General features: G+C 40.4%; 1 protein-coding gene across 3 annotated transcripts; it reads left to right on the forward strand.

The window, feature by feature from the left end:
* Positions 1-2473: 2473 nt before the first annotated feature.
* On the forward strand, positions 2474-19454 carry ACSL5 (acyl-CoA synthetase long chain family member 5). Of its 3 annotated transcripts, XM_058029004.1 has the most exons (21): positions 2474-2484; positions 7892-8051; positions 8592-8700; positions 9359-9423; positions 9503-9604; positions 9921-10020; positions 11179-11357; positions 11997-12029; positions 12231-12282; positions 12823-12896; positions 13350-13427; positions 13641-13775; positions 14249-14383; positions 14458-14553; positions 15068-15140; positions 15906-15994; positions 16075-16191; positions 16633-16776; positions 17700-17805; positions 18173-18240; positions 18637-19454. In XM_058029004.1, exons 2-21 carry the CDS (start codon positions 7896-7898, stop codon positions 18775-18777), a joined length of 2052 nt encoding a protein of 683 aa, XP_057884987.1. In that variant the 5' UTR covers positions 2474-2484; positions 7892-7895; the 3' UTR covers positions 18778-19454. The 3 variants fall into 3 exon arrangements, with proteins under 3 accessions (XP_057884987.1, XP_057884988.1, XP_057884985.1); XM_058029005.1 differs by lacking the exon at positions 18173-18240 and having other exon boundaries at positions 17700-17801; XM_058029002.1 differs by lacking the exon at positions 2474-2484 and having other exon boundaries at positions 7896-8051; positions 17700-17801; positions 18169-18240.
* Positions 19455-20215: the final 761 nt, after the last annotated feature.

The raw sequence follows: 20215 nt of genomic DNA on the forward strand, positions 1-20215 counted from the left end.
TCACTAATGGGTATGATGTGTGCAGGTGTAAATTTTATATACATGCACAAAGAAAAGCAAAGGCTGAGATTCATAACTCTGCTTTGCTTTTTGACAGAAAATTTCTAGCAAAATAAGATCTGTGCCTTTCAAAAAGCTGGAGTTTATTCAAATAATTTATGAAAAATTAAAAGCCTCAATATTTGCATGTCGCTTGTTATGTGTAACTGGGGAAGAGTGTCATCTGTATTCTAATTTATGAGCATTGAACAGAAATGATCATTAAGGAGAAGCATTCCTATGTGCATCCTTTAATCCAATTTATGTGATACCCACTGAGCCCAGGCAATAGAGTGCAGCCTTATAGAGCTCTGGGTCACATCCTGGGAGGGCAGGTAGGACCATGCTGTGGGCATCTTCTCCCACCCTGCAGCAAAGTGAATGCACCTGAGATACCCAGCACTGCTGTCCAACAGCTGACCAGTGTCAGGGCAAACTCACTGCTTCTGCTCTTGCTCCTGGAAAAACAACAGCCCGAGGCCAGAAAATGCTAAGAGAGGCACACAGAGTGGGTGCTAATGGACCTGGCTGGGCTGGGAGCCTGGCCTTGTCTCCTTTCTATAAGCACAAATGCCCCCTGACAGGCACTACTCAAGCTGAAGCTCATAGCCTCTCTGAAATGCCGCAGGAAGAGGTCTGGGAAGGAAAAGCCAAAGGCAGAGGAGTTTCATGAAGAAAAAGCTATTTCTTTTTATGCTCAGCTTACAGCAAAATCAGTGAATCAACCCTCAGTTTCCCTAAAAGATACCTAGGTAGCTAAATTATGCCATAACTATATGTAAGTTAGCTCTACCTGAATAGCATAAAGATTACAGCAGCAATAAAAATATAATTGCAATTAGTAGGGGCTACGTGTTTTAGCAAGCCAAGGTCCAGTACAGGTTTTATTTTGGATACAAGTACATGCTGTGTTAATTCCATCTCAGCTTTACAGTTTGGCTAGCTAAGCAGATTATTCTGAAATCATGCAGCATAGGAAAACTGTCAGATGGGGAAACTCCTAAGTGGAGAAAACAATTCTAAAATCTGAGGTTAAGTCAATAGAGAGATAGGTGAAGTTGCTGTCTTCCCATCCCTCCAAACCTACTGTGAAATTCCAGTTATATTAGACAAGCATTGAAGAGAAAAAGGGAAACTGCAACAGCTATAAACTTATAAATAAAGAAATAAAACTGTGAAATAATTTTTAAAAATCTATGTCACAGCAGAAACAAAACTGAAGCTTGAAACAGGATTCATTGTTACCTGGTACAAATAATTGCACCTATGTATGTCTATAACAGAACAGAAAGAACTAGCTAGCTTTTTGGGAAAAAAAAAAAAAAAAAAAGGAAAAAACCCAACAGCAGCAACAAGAAAACTAACATCAAAACCAAATAGAACAAAACCATCAGCAGAAATCCAGCCCACCAGCAAGTCCATTGCAGCAGTATATGAGAGATGCTGTAGTCAAAACATTTTGTTGGTATTACAGGCTACAAAGCTTTGCTCACCATAACACACATGCAGCTATAGAGAGAAAATTGCTATTGTTGAGAATACAGCTTTATACATAGAGAAGATAATAGCAAACAGCTTAGAAAGAATAAACTATAAATATAAATAAATTTAAAAATGTTTTGGTTTACTTTTCATTTAGATCTACTTCAAGCTGTTTTCATTAACAAACAAAAAAGCTCAATTACTTCCTCTTGTGTGGGTGGATTGTTGGGGGTTTTTTTGGTTTATTTTTTTTTAATCACTCCAGTTTCCCCATGCAAGTTCGTCCCTTAAAGCTCCCCTCCCAAAAGTGCCCAAATTGATTACTAATGTGCTTCTCTTCTTGCTGATTTATTTAAACTGGGGACAAGAAAGTGGCTGTAGTTTTTGACATGAGTGTTACCTAAGTGGTGTTGGTTTGTACTGTGCTACTGAGGTTCCTTTTTACTTAAGAAGAGGTTGATTTCCAACCCTATATTAAAATGGAAGGTGCCTTTACTCACTAGTCCTCATCTCTATACGTGCTCTGCCAGATTTTCCATGTAAGTAATGAAGCTTTACTGTATTTGTTTTATTGCTCATGAGTTTGCTGGTTGTTACTCACATGGGCTTTAGTAAATCCAATGTGCAGTGCAGTGATTAGATGCAGGGTTCAAGATAATGAGTTTTTCAGAAGCCTCCTAGGAAATCTCTGTAGTGTGCTATCAGTTAAATGTGGACCTTGGGCTGAGTTAAGTTCAGATATGTGTTTGTTCTTTGCTCTTCATAATTGAAGTGCTGTGATAATATGAAGTAATGGACATTAATAGCTAGAAACTTCAAGTGCTACCTTTTCTCTGTGTGGCTAAGGTGCCTAGTGATAGTATTCTAATTTTCTTAGCAGTTCTATGTGAATTTTCAAGTTGAGTTTTAGTCCTTGCTCTTAAAACCATGCCCTATCACTAGAGAAAACTTCCTATTAATATAGTTTTGATGCATTAATGCACTTTTTTTGAGGCACTTCTTGCATTTTTGCAAGAAGTGAACCTGTATTATCCAATAGGATAAACATTAACAGAATCACAGAATCACAGAATTTCTAGGTTGGAAGAGACCTTTTAGATCACTGAGTCCAACCCATGTTCTAACACCTCAACTAGATCATGGCACCAAGTGCCACATCCAGTCTTTTTTTAAACTCTTCGAGGGATGGTGACTCCACCACCTCCCTGGGTAGATGATTCCAGTATTTGACCACTCTTTCTGTGAAAAATTTCGTCCTTAATTCTAGCCTGCTATACTGACTGTATTTTAAATTCTTTAAAGCTTCAAAGGGCCAATTGTGCATGTTTCTGAGTAGTTAGTTTCAAAGAGAAAATCTGTTATAAAGACTATATGAAATATTGGCTTTTCAATTTATCTGAGAAAATAACTTTTAGTACTAAGTAGTGTCATGATGTTGTTGCCCTCCTGATGGAGAGACACTAATGTCCAGCACAGTAAAATTCCTTTTTTAAAAAAAATGGTCTTTCTATTTAAACATACTGAATTGAATTCAATTGGTTTCATCAGCAAGGCTCAGAAACCACAGCACTCTGCTTCCTGAAAGTTACTGAGGCCTCAGACCTTCCCACCCTCTAGCAGGGTGTTTCTCAGCTAAGATCAAAAGGTGCTTGAACTGTTTGGCTCCGACTCTCTGAAGAGGTACTCTAAAAGCAAAGCCTCACTGAAGCATATCCTGGGCTTAATGCAGGTTACTGAGCATTTTGCTTTGTTTTTTGCATGGTTCTGCTCAGAAATCACTGCTGAGCTTTTGTGCTTTAACTTCCCTCTGGATGCTCTAAGTTAGATGTTCCTAAACCCTGTGGAACACAAGACTCCAGCTGCATCAAGGAGCAATATGCAATGCAAAGTTTCCAAGGAGTAAGAACTGGCAAAGTGGCTCAGGTCTGCAGGACGACACCAGGCAAGAGCTGCACTGTGCAAGCAGATGGAAAGAGTGAGTTGCTGGTGGTTAAGTAACTAATTAGTGTAGGTGGCTGTACTCCACTTTTCCTGCTTGTAAACAGTCAGTGTTGCCTTGCTAATGATGAGAAAAAAGATGTCATGATCATGCCAAAAGCTTAGGCAAACTTGATGCAAAGTACAGAACTGCAGAAGACATTCTCCCAGGCAGTGCAGACTGTTGCTTCCAAAACTGTGCAAGTATCAGAGGGTGCTTTGTTGTCCACAATGCCTTGCAATGGAGATGACACTGATTTTTCTTCATATTTATGTAATCAAAAGTACAAAGATCAGCCACTTTCCAGTGGAGAAAATCTCACGTGGAGAGCATAGAGAATAACTTTAATTCCTTTTAGGTAATGAAGGAATAGCTGTAAAGGGGGAGGTACAGTAGAAATGAGAATGTGTACTCCTGAACTCAAGGCTGTAAATGGTATCCCTGTAATCTCTTCTGATAAAAATGAAGCCTTTGACTCTGGAGCTTAGTGCATCTTATCCCTGACCATTGATCAGGGCAGACAACCTAAGTACACTTTCAACTGTCCAACATCTTATTGCACAAGAAGCTTAACAGGTGGCTTGAGACATCCTCTTCATTTTGTGTCCCTGGGAGCTGAGCCCCCAGAACTCAGGGGTTTCAGACACTTCACCTCTGACCCCTCTGAAGTTTAGAAAGGCAACTGGTGCTCAGACTTACCCTGCAGTGGAAGTGGGTGTCTGTCCAAAATGCTCTGGTTTTTTCTTGTTCTGCACTGTTTTCATTAAATTGATGTAGATCAGGTATTATGTATGCACAGGGCACTTGGATTTGTGGGATGAAGTCTGGTTGTAGCTGTTCCATAGCACAGATTTAGGCTGCAGCTGTTCTCTCACTATGGACAGGAAGGTCTATCAAGTACAGATCCCTGTCCTCTCTCTGGCTTTTCTGTTTTGATGGCAGCAGGATTAAATGGCATTTGGATGATGCCAGAGGTGATAAATTAGCAGCTACTTGGACTGACAAATAGTTACAGTAAAAGCTCTAGGCATAGGAAACAACTGTCCTAATTGTGGGATTGAGACAAATTTGCTGACAATCTCTTGCCACAGCCTAAGTAACACACCCTATGTGCTTTGACTGAAGAAACTAAAGCCCTTTTGTGGAAATGTTGTTGGAAAGTAAAAGAAAACATGGTCACTATTCTATTAATAAAGTAAGGGTGTTGAAAATAATTTTTCAGATATGAAAAACATTGCTTTGTATTACCTAGATCTGTGTTTTTGTGCATCGATGGAGTTTTTTATGCAGCACTAACCTCTCTACCTTTAAAGGGTATATATGCAAAGTCCTGCATATGTAGTCTCAGTCAGGGCTGTAAGTGGGCTAATGAAGACTAAAAGTTACTGAAAACACCCACCAAACCCTAGAAGCTAATGAGCATATAATACTTCCCATACCTTAAAGAAACTTGTCACCAGGTCTTTCTTTAAATTAAAAATTCATTCAAATATAATTGAAAATTATCCTTGACTACCTATAGGTATGCTGGGAGGGCTACAATGGGATTAAACTACTGCCACATCTTTCCCTCTTTCTTTTTGTGCAAGAGGTTTGTGGAATCAATTCAGAAACTGAAGGCAAAAGTTTTGCTGTATTAAATGATCATTTCTTGATTAGGTGTTCTCTCTGGACTTTGAGTTCTTTGCTCCAAGCAAAAAAATCATATCCTTCAGGGTTTGATGTTCAGTCCTCTTACATGTCCTGGTACAAAGTACTTTGCATGTGAGTCAGTGAGAACAGGGAAATACCCGGATGGAAAAATTTTCAGTGACTTGTCTACTGCTGCATGGAGCATTTGGGGTTACTGGGTTCTCTGATCCTTATCACAAAAAGGTCAGAAAAGTGTCTTCTGTAAATTTTCTGTAAGTCCATGTAACAGACTGTAGCTATTTGTGACAACTGCTCTGGTCTGTCTGACCTAGTCAGACAGTGTTAATGGTAAGCCATATAAATAAGTTAAAGAAGAGGACTTGGTGCCATAAATAAGATAGTTTTGTTTCTTGCCTCTAGCATGATACTTTAAAAACAACCTATCATTCATGGTTTTTGGGAAATTGTCTTAAAGTACTATTAAAATAAGCAGATGAGAGCACACTTTAGCCAATAAAACTGGTCCAGCTGTACAGGCCTGTGGTCTCTCTGGTTACTGCATATAGCTCTATTCTCTAACTTCTGATTAAAAAATGACCAGGGAAGAGTCATGTGAAATGCAGTAAGTGAGAACTACTTTGTCAGTCTAGAAAGCTTCCAACATACAGATGGTGCAAATGTGATTTGCTCTGTCATTTGGATTTAGTAGTGGGCTCTGAGCTAAAGGAATAAAGTTTGTATATTCCACCTTTCATGATGGAGAATGGAGATGCCTCTACCTAGCTGCCTCAGTGCTCATGCTATAAAAAAGTGTCGGGCTCATGTTAGTGAAAGAGGAAATATAAACCACAAACCATATGCAGTTTAATCACTGCAGAAAGCTGCTTGCTAACTGCTCCATTAATGGTCCAGATATATATAGTGTCAAGAGCAGCTGATTACCAAATTCACTTAATTAAAAATCTTCAGTTTTCCAAACCAAGCAGTGCTAAACCTAAACTGATAAGTAGCTTTGTCCTGAATGTAAACTTGATCAGCAGACCTGGATTTAGGGTCTGCTTTTCTTTTTTTTTTTTTTTTTTTTAATCCAGGCTCAATTGATAAAGGTCCAAAGGGAGATGGGTGATGTGCTGTGGTACAAACAGGTTTGTGCTCCCACAGGATCAATATGCCCAGTGACTGGAATTGTCTATCAGTAGAGAGTCCCAAGGGCAGTTCCTGCCTTTCAGGCTGTAGCACAATCTTTTTGGACTCTCAGTACATGAAGCCAAGGTCAGGAGTTTGAAGGACACGTGGCAACTAAGGTTTAGAGTAGGAAAGAGGGCTAGGGAGTTGGTATTTCTCAGATATGTAGGTGATGTGCATCTGGCAGCTTGGACTAGCTGAAAAGCCTCTGAGGTACCCTTTCTTATCCACATGCAGGGCAGGCAAAGCATGCCTTTTTTACCAGAGAACACACCAGGATTGCTGATTAACCCTGCCACTGGGAACTACAAAACTGTAAAACAGATAATCTACACTGGCACTGGAAACTACAAAACTGTAAAACGGGTAATCTAAATGAGCACTCTGGGCTCAGACACCCAAATTCTGACTTCAGGTCCTGTCTGAACTTACTATTGGTTTGTAAAATACCTTCAACTTCATTGGAATTATAGTTAAAGGGTAACTGGAACTCATTGCATCAGGACTCTTGGTATTCTTGTACAGGGACTTAGTTGATAGCTGACATGTTATCTACTGATGGGGTTCCTTTGATTCTGTATGAGGGAGTTTGAAAGAGTGTTGTTATTCATCTTGCAAAGTGTGAGGTGGTGTGTCCTGCATAGATATTTAGACACTAGCAAATACGAGTTGCTGAGATCTGAGCTGATTCAGATAGAAAGCAGTCTTGGCAATTTAATCTTAAAACATGTCAGAACATTCTGGAGATAAAATTGCTTGTTTCTAAGGAAGAAAGCTCAGGTCTCTGTGACTCATAAAAAGCATCTGCATTCTCAGATTTTGCTTCCCTGTCCTTGATGGAAGATACCCTGGAGAATGCAAGCAGCAGAATTGTTTCTGTATTTCCCAGTTAGACTTCCATTGCCCAAACTGACATCCAGGTCACCGCTTCCTAATGGAAAGCAACTTTCACAGTTTTGATTTGTGCTGTTTTTTTTTGGCTGACCACACTGTCACTCTCTGCAATATTTGTCTGGCATGACCTGTAAAAGCAGCTCAGAGTGAATATACTGTTTGTCCTGCAGTCATATATGTAGGTATATGAAATATGTAATTTATCAATACCCTTCCTATTTTAGCAAAACCATTTCCTATTGAACACTAACAATATTGAGAAATTTTCTTACTTCCACAATTCACGTCACTGAACCATAGCCATTTCTTAGTTATACTTGGGGAGACAGATTTGGGAAATTATATACTGGCCTTCTTCAGGCATATTTTTTTACTTAAGGATGGAAAGAATCTGTTCCTTGTCTGACTTCATCAGGCTTCAGCTTTCTGTGGAGGTGGATGCAGTATAGATTAAGATTTATGGGGACAGGTGACTTAAGATCTCTTAAGAGGCTTAAAACATTGCATAAGTGTGCTTCACTATTGTACCAGGGCTCTCCAGGGGCAAACTGCTGAAATGATTTGCAGTATTGTTTAACAAGCTACTTAAGTAACCATAGCTCATAGGTAATTAAAGCTTCTAACTCAAGTCTACTAAACCTCCTATTTGTTTCAGGTTCAGCTCTGGCTACACTGATCCAGTACAATGATCTGGATACTTCAAGTGTTGTTCTCACCGCTCCCAACACCAGCACTGATCAGTCTCATTGCATTTGGAGCTGTCATCTTCCTGTGGGTGATAAGCAGGCCAAAACCCCTCTTACCTCCTGTTGACTTGAACAAGCAGTCGATAGGAATTGAGGTAATGCTTTCTCTGCTTGTGGGCATGGTCTGTTTAGGAGCTTCATCTGAATACTGATCCATTCTGACTCTGGGTGTCAGTGGAAGCTCTCCCGTCCTATGGCACAGCCTTCTCTCCCAGGTGTACAACTCAAAAGCACAGTGGGGAGATGGGAAATCTTAAGATGCTAAGATGAGAAACAGCAGCTTGTTCCAACCAGAGTTGGGTGGAATTTTTACCAGATGGCTTTGGCTGTCACTGACTTTCCTGTATTTTCAATGCACTGCATCAGCTTTGAAACTGGTGCTAGACTTCATGTAATAAGGGAAGTGGTAGCACTCAGTCAAGGCCTCTCAATAACCTGTAACTCAACATTAAGCTGGGCCATCTAGAAAACCACTCTGCATGTGACTAAGTAGATCAAAATCAGGAAGGGAAAAAGATTTCCCTAACAATACAATGCTAGTGAAATGCTTTAAATGGGACTGATGAGAGAATGGCTGAGGAACAAAGGATATTTTATCTGGTCTGTATTGTTTCATAACCATGCTCTGTTCCTAGGGAGGAGCCAGAAGAGCTGCACTCTTGACAGATAATAACCTGCTTTCTTATTACTTTGAAGATGCTAAAACCCTGTATGAAGTTTTCCAGAGAGGAGTGAGTATTTCTGGTAAGCTTTGCATCTGGTAGTTAGTACTTGTCTATCACAAATAAAATTTTTCCAAGATCCTTTTCCTTGTGTCTTGGCTGTGGTAATAATGCAGGCTAGCAACAGCTCTTGTAACCTTCTGTGGGGTGGAGAGACAAGTGACCATATTTCTCCCTGTCCCAATTTAGTACTAGTCTTATTTGGGAGACTGGGCAGGAACAAATCCCGGAAGCTGAAGATGGTAGAGTTCAGTCAAGAGTCAGCAGATACAGAGCATCAGAGGAACTGGGGGGGAAACACCTCTCCTTTGTCTTATGATGTGAGTTTTCCTGTGAAATTACTGCCTGTTTACAGCAGATATGAACTTGTGCATGTCACTTCACAAGTCCTATGCATGGAAATGTGTGATGGTTTGCAAGGTGTTTCAACCTCACATGGGTTGTGCAATCCAACAAATATCACCAGATCTTAGAAGTATTGCTTGTAAGGACAAAGTTAAAGTCTTACAACCTTGGTTTGGACAAAGTGCTTAACTATGGACACTGACCTGCTCTCCATGCAGTTGCCTGAATGCCTGACAGCAAACATTTCCCACTTCAAGTGTTTAGTGTTATGCACTTTAGTGTTATGCAACTCCAGTACTGAGCTTTGAAACTGCTTTTCTGAACTCTTTCATTAGGAAATGGTGACTGTCTAGGCTACAGGAAACCCAAGCAACCTTATCAGTGGCTGACATATAAACAGGTGAGTATTGTATATGACAGATGAATTAATTTGGGATTCTGCCTTGAAACACTAAAGTGGGGGAATAACTATCTTGCAGGTTTCAGACAGAACTAAATACCTGGGATCAGGACTTCTGCAAAAAGGATGTCAACCATCACCAAGCCAGTATATTGGCATTTTTGCTCAGAATAGGCCAGAGGTAAGCAACAAATTGTGTATTCTTTCCTAACTATTCTGACACCTTGGGATGAGAGTGGACTCTGTATTTAAACAGCTTCAGGCCACATCAGGAACAATCATTTTTTCCTTCCCAATTCCCTTTTTACTGACTGAGCACATACCATGCCAAGCATGTAATACAATGACCTCTCACAACTCTTACTCTCATGGATGTGCTCCTTCCATACCCCCCACTGCCAAGTACAACATGGGCTTGCCAAGCTGTATGGAGTCTGTAGGCAATCCTGTCTTGAGGGCTCCTAGTTTTCATTAGTTGTGCTGTTTTCTCTTTTCAGTGGATCATTTCAGAATATGCCTGCTACACCTACTCAATGGTTGCTGTTCCACTCTATGACACTCTGGGACCAGAGGCCATTGTATATATTGTTAACAAAGGTAAATATTGACTTGCACTCTTTCATAAGGATTTTTCTAAGAAACTTTTTTTTGGGAGGGCTAAGTTCAAGGGAATTTGCAAAACTCAGAGTAGTTTTAACCTTACTGCTCTTACAGACACTTAGTGAAGCTACTTTGCAGAGCACATGATTCAATGCCTACAAGAATCCAGGGGGCTTTCTATGTCTCCTAGTGTCTTGATTGCAAGACCACTGAAGGATCTGCTAGATCCTGTGGATCATTCTGCAATCAGTGCTCAACTATTTGCTACTTGAGATTTTGCAATCTTGAACTCCCACACTGCCAGACAATCAGACAATGCAGACAGACTTGCATGTAAATTAAGACTAGATTTATATGTCTGTCTGTATATGTCTGTAGGATGAAAAGAGTGGAGGAGGGAAGGGTAAAGATTTGCCTAAATCTGTTTAATCTATCTGGTTATTGCACGTTCTACAGAAACAACATCTAGCAGGCCAACATGGAATAAGCTGGCAAGGAAGTTAAATAAATCTTCAGACTTTCTTCCCCCTGTCTTAGGAGACATATGGGGGAATAAATGTCCACTGTTGTTACAGTGATCTGGTATCCATCCCAAAAATAGGATTTGCCAAGCAAAACCCCTTCAAGAGTTATGGTGATGAATCTTGGAAACAGGTGTTGTTTTGGGATTGATTACACAGCTGTAATTTACCAATCTAACTGGGAACTGGCAGGCTCAGGCAAATCCAGTTCCTCTGCTGACTTAAAGGAAAAGGCTTTTGTGACTGCATCTACAGGGAAGCTGAAGTATTAACTCACTATTTTTAGCTACCTCTTTCAATTGGGCCTTAATTTCTTTTGATTTAAGGAAGATGGCTAAACCTAAACAATATCATGGCAATACCAAAAGTTTCAATGCCCATCTTGATTATGAGCAATGATATTTCTTTCCAGCTCTTCAGCATTTCCCTCATTTTATATTGCCAGAACATCGGGTTTGCCCAATCAGTTGAGTATGGTAGGAGGAACTTTCTCAGCACTGTAAGCCAGCCACTGAATCCATATGAACAAATGCAAATGGCACCAAAACAATGTTATGCTCTAAAATTATATGCTGCTGAGCTGTCACTGGCCTCATGTCTTCTAAACAGACTTCTGATAATTTCTTTTCTGTAGCTGACATAAGCGTGGTGATCTGTGACACGCCTGCAAAGGCAGAGGTCTTGCTTAAGAACTGTGAGGACAAAAAGACCCCATGTCTGAAGATTATTGTTCTCATGGATCTCTTTGATAAAGAGCTCAAGGACAGAGGAGCTAAAGTGGGAATTGAAATTCTGTCACTGCAGGAGGTTGAGGTAGGTGGATAAAGACTTCTGTAATACTTTGCCAGCTTAAACATCCTGATCTTCTGTGGCAGCAATGACACTTTAATGTAAGCATTACCCAGTTGTCGTGCCTGTACCTGACATCTTAATGAGCAGTCATTTTGAAACTTGATATCTTTAGCTAAACAGAGTTGCAGAGTTGAAACAGTTGACTAAAGTTGTGCCCATGTGCTGTGAACTGCCAAGACTTGCTTAGCTTAATTTGTGATCCTGTTGTAACAGGATTTATTTGGCTTCTAAGCTGGCAGTTGAATCTAATTGGAACTGTAAGTGCAAATTACTGGCTGCTTAGACATCCCAATACGAGGCTTAAGCTTGCATACATCTAAAGAGATGTGGCCTACCTCAAATAAAAGGAAACCTCTCCACTCAGGACTTCCAAATTCCTAAAGAAGTTCTGGTCACTTTCCACACATTCACATGTGTCCTTTCCACACTTGCAGCAGACAGTTTTTCAGAGTTATGTGTATTCGATTCAGGAAGAGGTTTCTGTTTGAATGAGACAGAGTATCAAGAGGCAAAGTAGTAAAACAGGTGTTGCCTTTGAAATGCAATTACCTATTCACCTATTGTGCACATCTCTTAAGCTGTGTTTTTTCTCTAACACAGGAGCTGGGAAGAAACAACATCAGAGATCCAGTTGTAAGTATCTCTATGATAATATCAGCTATAGACTTGTAAAACTTGTCTCTGGAAAGACCTCTTGCTATGCTGCTAGTAGAGGAGGTTGCCAGATTTTTTTTGTGAACCAGAATTCCTGATTTGTCACAGTTAGGAATTGTATGTAGTTACAGATAACCATCATAATCCTCATGCTGACTTTATGTGGCTTTTTCTCTCTAGCCTCCTAAGCCTGAAGATCTTTCTGTTGTGTGTTTTACAAGTGGAACCACAGGTAAGAATTTATAGTGATGGTTCCTCACTGAAAGAGCCTCCCCATGCAGCTTCCCTGCACAAAAGTAAAGAAATCCTATGAACATGGAAGTAAACCAGTAAATTAGAGCAATGTCAAACTGCTCTTGCAGTTTTACTTGGGATACTGTCATTACAAGTGAAGTGCACTATGATAAAGCTTCTTAAAACTGGGTCAAGAAAAGCCAAATTCATGTTGGCTTACCCTATGAAAAATGCAGCCTTAATGTTCAAGAGATTGCTTGTTCAACTGTGTATTTTGGTCCACAGGGGCTAAAGCAAAAATCTTGTTTCAGCATTCTCTATGCTACTGCCAATTGCTCTGCTCTTTCAGTATCCATCTCCTTTATGTAACAGCCATAGCTGAAAGCACTCAAGATGAGGCATATCTGTAATCTCTCATGAGAATAATTGCTGGGACTGAGCCTAGTACTGAGATAGTTCAAACTGAGCCAAACAAGACATGGGAACTGCCAGCAGAAGCAGTCAGAGCCACAGCTCACCTTGCTTGATCTCTCCAAAGGTAACCCTAAAGGAGCCATGCTGACACATCAGAATGTTGTTTCAAATGCTGCTGCCTTCCTTAGATGCACAGAGGTGAGCTACTCTCCAGGATATGTCCCTCAGTCCTGAAACCAGCTTAAACCAGCTTTAATGTGGGCATTTTCTGTAAACCATTCATTCACTCCCAGAAACTGATGCTTTCCTAAGTGCCCCTTTTTCAATGAGACAATACTACTGCAAGAAACTTGGTTTGAATTGAACAAGAACTTGTACATAGAAGTTACTCTAGAATGAGTCAGTCCTAAATACCAAGAGTACTGAACTATCTACTTCAAGACTTGCCAAAACATTAAACTAATTTTGATTTAGTGTGGCTGAGTGACAGCTGCAAATCTTGAAGAGGTGATGGATGAGCCTGCGTTGCAGTCATTGGAAGTGTCTGTCTAAAAGTACTCAAACTGATCTCAATTTTATTTACTTTCTACTTAAAAGTAACTCAGGCAGGCACAGAAAATGCTAACCTACTTCTGCTTCCTTTCCCTCTAGAACACAATTGAGTGTACAAGTTCAGATGTTGTCATTTCCTATCTTCCTCTGGCTCATATGTTTGAGAGAGTTGTGCAGGTATGTACAGATATATATATCTGAGCTTTTATAAACCAAATTATAGTAAAAGACATTAGCAATGTGTATGTCCTCAAAACCTATTCACACAATAACTTTCCTTATTTTGTAATAACTGGGCACTGGAAATCATGCTGCTTTTCATAGACTAATAATTATGGCTAGTGAAGGTAGGAATTCTGCTTGACTAAGGTTAGTCTGGTCAATTTTTAGACTGTGGTATACAGCTGTGGAGCAAAAGTAGGCTTCTTCCAAGGAGATATCAAGCTGCTAACAGATGACATGAAAACCTTGAAGCCAACGCTATTTCCAGTTGTACCAAGACTGCTCAACAGAGTCTATGACAAGGTATGTGAGCAATTTTAGCTGTGTTCTTTGTGTTCATATATCCAAACAAGCATACAAATACAAAATAGTAATTAATATGTCATAACATCATCACTAGTTAATTACCCCTTAGCAAGAGGAATTTTTTAGAATCCTTTCTGAGGAGATGGAAAGCATTCTGGGAGTATATGAACAGCATATGCAGTCATGACTGGGCTACGTTTGTTACTGTTAAGAAATAAAAACTTTGTTTACTTTTGTAATGCAAATGAATCAAGTGCACAGCTAACAGAATCCCAGTTCCTCAAAGCTATGGCTGTAGTTTTTCAGCATTAACATGAATTAGTATTGCCTTTTGGGTCACCTCCTAGATACTGCAGTGGTGAAGACAGGCCCTAGAACAGTGAAGTAAGATTTGGTGCCTCTTACCAAGGCAAGACTGAGATGTACAGATGTGAGTTAAACCCAAGAGCCACTACTCCTTTTCCTTGCAGATCCAGAGTGGTGCAAACACCCCAGTAAGGAAATTCCTGTTAAAATTTGCTGTGTTTATGAAGACAGCTGAAATAAAACAGGGCATCATTCGAAATGACAGCATTTGGGACAAGGCTGTCTTCAAAAAAATTCAGGTAAGTTATTCCAAGTGTAAGGGAGCTAAGCAAGGTAATATTGGAGGAGCTGATGACTTCTTTTTCACTTGTAGGAAACCATGGGTGGAAGAGTGCGTATCATGGTGACAGGTGCAGCCCCTATATCTCCCTCTGTCCTGACATTTCTTAGAGCAGCATTAGGCTGTCAGGTAAGCTGAGTTTTCTTTAAAAGTAAGCCTTGTTTGACTATGCACAAATGAGTGACCAATGATATAGCTGGAGTCCAGCTCAATGCTGTCAAGTCTCAGGCATTTACAGACTGCTTCATCTGAGTTAACTGTAACAGGAAAAAAAATTCTGCAGGGCTCACTTTAAATTACACTACCAAAAATACTAAGCTGTAGGCTTTAAGAAGAATAGAGCAGCAGAAATAGGAACATGCAGCACTCATAGTCAGGCAGCTGCCTCTGAGTTTTGTGGCTTATTCTGACAGTCAATGAGCTCCCAACATAGCACATTTGAGAACAGAAAATGAGGTGACCAAAGCAAAGTTTGAATAAGTGAACTTTAACATCGGGTCACACCAATAAGATCAAGATATCTTAAAAGCAAAGGTTGTTTTGGCTTCCTTCCTAAGAAAACTTGAGCACGGGCACAGTCAAAACGGAGGCCTTTCACACCAAGGACTTGATGTTCAAGGAATACTCATCCTTTCTCACACAGATCTTTGAAGGTTATGGCCAGACTGAATGCTCAGCTGGATCCACTTTCTCAATGCCCGGAGACTGGACAACAGGTATGGGAGCTGAGACTTGTGAAGTCTCCCAGAGCTGTCCACATAAAGGGGCACTCAAGCCTAGGTGCTGTAATGCTTTTAGTTTAATGAAAATTAAATCATGGGTACTCAAAGTGATTCTTGGTAGCAGCAGTCACCTGTCTGTTTAATAGGTACTAAAATTCTTGACTCAACCAGATGTAAAGACTCAACCCTGGTGTAAAGTGTCATAGATCAGTTTAGACTTTGTCCCAGAATATAGGAAAGGAATAGAGAGAGCTGAGCAAACTGGATAGAGACTTCCCAAATGGCCTTAAGAAACTAGCTTGGTCTCTTAAATTATATGTTTTACTTAAAAATATTAGACATGATACTTGACTATTTTCCTGAAGGACCTTGAAGATTTAGCTTTTATTTTAGCGATACTGGATATTCTAAATTCAGACTCAAGTCACCATCTTTGTGAACACAGTAATTGCAGAGCATAATGAGGATGAAATGCAAATGAATACCAGGATCTATGAGAGGGGGTCCTGAGGAGGCACGAGTGGTTCAGTGCTTCATGGCTGGTGTGGTAGATGACACCAATAGTGCTCTAAGCATCAAGACTTAGCTGCTATTTGTCCTACATTAACTGTCTGAAAATGGCATTGCAACAACTTGCTTGAACATTTGATGCCATACTCCTTTAAATAATGCTGGTTCATGTTAAAGCAGTGAACAAACCCAGTAAGTATCTACTATCATTGCAGCCTTTTTTGTTGTTTTTTTTTTCTTTTCTCTTAGGCCATGTTGGAGCCCCTCTGGCTTGTAATATCATAAAACTAGATGATGTGGAAGAAATGAGCTACTTCTCTTCTAACAATGAAGGCGAGGTAGGTACCATCTGCTGTGCGTGTCAAGAAATACTGAAACATAAGACTTGGTGACTAACAGTGTTCTCTGCTTGCTATAGGTCTGCATTAAAGGACCAAATGTGTTCAAAGGTTATCTGAAAGACCCTGAGAAGACAGCAGAAGCAATTGATAAAGATGGCTGGCTCCACACTGGAGACATAGGGAAGTGGTTGCCAGTGAGTAGCTGCTTAACACAAATCATCTCTTGCATGTGAATTCTTGTTATTCCACAGTATTCTCTAAAGATGGAATTCTAGGATAAATGTTTCTACACAGTAGATTCACTAGGTAACTCCAGTCAAAGTTCCAAAGACCAGTTAGGTTACAGAATATCAAATAACAACTGCTAGGCCCATAGTTAAGACTATTCTTCACTGTAGAAATAATATAACAAGGTGTCTTGGTTTCTGTCAGAGGAGAATAAAGGAGCTGTTTAATCATGTCCTGAGCTAACTGGAGAAATTACACAAACCCTTCTCTCTGTAGAAAGCAAAGACCAGTATGTGGTTTCTAGACTAGTTCCAGATGTGCCTTTCATACAACTAAACAAAGCCTGTTTATATTCTCTTATATAAGAGAGTGACTTGGAACTAATGACCTCCACTTTTTACTTCTAGAATGGAACGCTGAAGATCATTGATAGGAAGAAGAATATATTTAAACTTGCACAAGGAGAATACATTGCTCCAGAGAAGATAGAAAATGTCTATATCAGAAGTGCTCCTGTAGCCCAGGTCTTTGTACATGGGGAAAGTCTGAGGGTAAGTGATGTTAGGAGTATCCTGCAAGATTTCCTTCCACAACAAGTTCTGGATGATCAGGGCACAAATGGATGCATGTACAAGAGTCCTTGAACAAAATCTGCTCCTAAGAGAGCTGTGTTTATAGGAAGATGTTCTCAGACCTACAGACTTGCCAAGTGAAAACTGGCATTGTTGCAAGCTGGGTAAAGGCTAATTACATACTTGTGTGGGATTAGCATGTCAGGTCACTTCTCTGCAGTTTAGATTCATAGAATAGTCCCCCCTGCAATAAGCAGGGACATCTTCAACTATATTAGATTGTTCAGAACCCCATTCAGCCTGACCTTGAATGTTTCTAGGCACTTGCCACCTCTCTGGGCAACCTCTGCCATTGTTTCACCACCCTCACACTTAAAAAAAAAATTCCTTGTATTTAATATAAATTTACTATCTTATAGTTTAAAACCATATACCTCTTGTCTTATTGTCACAAGCCCTACTAAAAATTTGTCCTCATCTTTCTTGCAAGCTCCCTTTTAGTTTTGAAAGGCCACAAAAAAAAGTCTTCCTGGAGCCTTCTCTTCTTCAGGCTGAACAACCCCAATTCTCTCAGCAGAATCCTTTCTGCACAGCAGAAGTGTTTCTCCGTTCCTTTGCCACAGAGGTGTTACCAATGCTAGCAGAGGCCAGTCTTCAGTCTGTAAACAGCCAAAAGTTATTGCTGGACCATTCAGCACACAGAACAAATTGTGTCAGTACTTCAATTACTGCTGTCACAACTCTCAGTGACTTGGAAATCCTTGTAGCTACCTTTGAAACTCTGAAAATGAATGGAAATGTAAATTTGACTTGTCATAGAAATACTGCCTGCAATCAAGCTCACAAAGACATTTAGTATGCCTTAGCTTGGTCTCAGCCTGACTATTTCCACTTGTTTTCAGTCTTTTCTAATAGGTATAGTGGTTCCTGATGCTGAGATGCTTCCAGAATTTGCAGCAAAACTGGGAGTCAAAGGTTCCTTTGAAGAGCTCTGCAAAAACCCTGTGAGTGGCATTGTGTTTAGTGGGTTAGAGACAGAATTTAATTCTAAGTCCAATCCTACATTGCTCTGAACTTGTTCTATTCACCTCTTTTCAGTAATTTGAACTGGTTTAATGCTGGGTGAGTCATGCAAGCAGCCTTCCAGCAAAAACTGGAACTCAGTATAGGTGCCTCTTGTTCCAAGGGCTATCACTGCTTCTTTTCCAGTGAGAAGAGAGACATGACTCTGTAGTGGCCTTAATGTGAGAAATCTTGAATTTTGAAATATGTATTTTTGCCATCCTCAGTTGTCCCTGACTGGGCAAATGGTTATGGTTTTGAGCTGCAATGATAGTTTTACCCACTCTGCTTCTACTGTGTTTCTTCTAGGCAGTGAAGAAAGCTATTTTAGATGATATGATCCAACTGGGGAGACAGGCTGGCCTTAAATCCTTTGAACAAGTGAGTACTTTCAAATTCTGCTTGTCACTAACAGCTGTATTGCTGACACAGTGGCTGGGAAGTCTCCATTGGTGCTACTGCCTGTTCCAGGAGGGGCCTTGAGGCAGCTGCCCCTGACACCTGATGGAAGCAGTCAGTGAAACATTGGCTGCCTGTCCCTATACCAGGAGACCAGGGGCTGTGAAGGGCAAGCATGGCAATTGCCAGGAGCTGGAGTGGAGGCTCACAACAGGCTGTAGGGGCTGTTCTGGAATTCCACCCTCTTGCTGTGTCGGCCAAAAAAACCAGTTCAGTTACTGGATCTCCTGGGACTGAATTTCTGCCCAAGGAACCTGGAAAGAACTATTGTTTGTCTTCTAATGATGTGTCATGCACTAAATGGTTTTCTTTTAATAGGTTAAAGACCTGTACATCCACACAGAGTTGTTTTCTGTAGAAAATGGACTCTTGACGCCAACACTGAAGGCAAAGCGAGGAGACGTTGTTAAATTCTTCCAGAAGGAGATTGAGGCCCTCTATTCATCTACTCAGGAATAAATAGCCAGTTGAACTTAAACTGCATGGAGTAGCTAAATCTGTGACACTACATGGCCTGTGGTGAAGACAGGCTTGAGTGGAGGGGAACAGGAACTTAAATAAATTTAAGTTTGAAAAATGACTTGTGGATGAAGATGGCTGTAGTATAACTGACAACTTGCAGTGTTAACATCCTGTGGGACTGAGCATCAACTGTCTGGGCTAAGCCACAACTTTCATCTTTCTTGGACTGTGACTGAAATGCTGTAACATGCAAGAACCCTCAGCCTTTAAAAGACAGCTGTATGCACTTCTCACTGTCAAAAGCAAATCTTGTTTTCCTGCTGAAACTACAAACTCCACTGTGACCTGTTGTGGACTGATCTGCAATCAGACTGAACACAGTGTGAATTCATGCTAACATCTGTTTAGCAAACACAGAATTGAATTTCCTGTTCCTAGCCCTGGACCACATGGTACAAGTTGTTAATAATGAAAATGAGTAATTATTTGCAAAATACATTTGTCTACCGCAAATGTTCATTCTTTAGGAAGCACTGGATTAGTTTTTGCACATTTTCAAATGAAATGGCAGTGTTAAAGCCTATACACTTATGAATTTGAGCCTAATAAGTGTAAAACTTTAGCTGTCAATCCTAAGGTTATAGGATGTAATAAATTGAGACTGCACAATCAAATTAAAGCCTGTGTGAACTACTTGTGGCTCTGCTGCAACCACATTGTCAGCTGCCTGGCTGTGTATGGCTGCAGCTAGAACACAACTGCTGCAGAACATGTTCCCTATGCTGTCACTGGTCAGCCACAGCTCCAGACATGAGGCAGTAATGTAGTGTAGTCCAGGCTTGCTCCTGTAGTCTAGTTGCTCCTCTACCAACTTTCTTTTCCTTGTCTTCAGCTTAGGCTGAGGTGAAAGAATGAATTTAACACAGGAAACAAGGTGTGAGATTTTCTTGTGTTAAGCTCCTGCTTTAGAAAATGATTTAAGCAAGATGAAAACTTTCTTATGTCTTCCATCAGTCTGCGCTGTCTCTGCTGAGAGCTCCTCCCTGTCCCTGCAGTAGTCAGCTCTAGTAGTTCAAAAGGCAGTGCTAACAAGGATGCAACATGGGGAAGGTGTATCTGCAGCTTTCCTAGGCCAATTCTCTTTGACTGTAGACAAAAATTGTTTTCCCTGTCTTGTTCAGACAGCTAGTAGTTTTTTCTCTCCCTCTTTAATGCTCTTGCTTAGCCATCCCAAAATGCAAGTAAGATTTATCAAAAGATCCCCCTCTTGCTGTTAGGCAGCTCTAGCTTTGACTAGTAAAAACAACTGACCTAATTCTGTTTCTCGTCTGGGCCTAAAGACCTTGACATCTTAGGGTAACCATTGTGTCACTTACTGTGCTTGTCAGAAATGTGAGGCTATAAAGGCATCCTTGAAACTGCATGTAACAATGCT

The sequence above is a fragment of the Melospiza georgiana genome, chromosome 8, assembly GCF_028018845.1.
Source record: "Melospiza georgiana isolate bMelGeo1 chromosome 8, bMelGeo1.pri, whole genome shotgun sequence".
NCBI classification, from domain to species: domain Eukaryota; kingdom Metazoa; phylum Chordata; class Aves; order Passeriformes; family Passerellidae; genus Melospiza; species Melospiza georgiana.

Bases quoted from the DNA above. Each gene is read 5' to 3' on its own strand.
- ACSL5 (XM_058029004.1), top strand. From the start codon at position 7,896: ATGATCTGGATACTTCAAGTGTTGTTCTCACCGCTCCCAACACCAGCA. The intron at 9,605-9,920 runs GTAAGCAACAAA...TTCTCTTTTCAG, and splicing joins TTGCTCAGAATAGGCCAGAG to TGGATCATTTCAGAATATGC. The intron at 16,777-17,699 runs GTAAGTGATGTT...ACTTGTTTTCAG, and splicing joins TACATGGGGAAAGTCTGAGG to TCTTTTCTAATAGGTATAGT.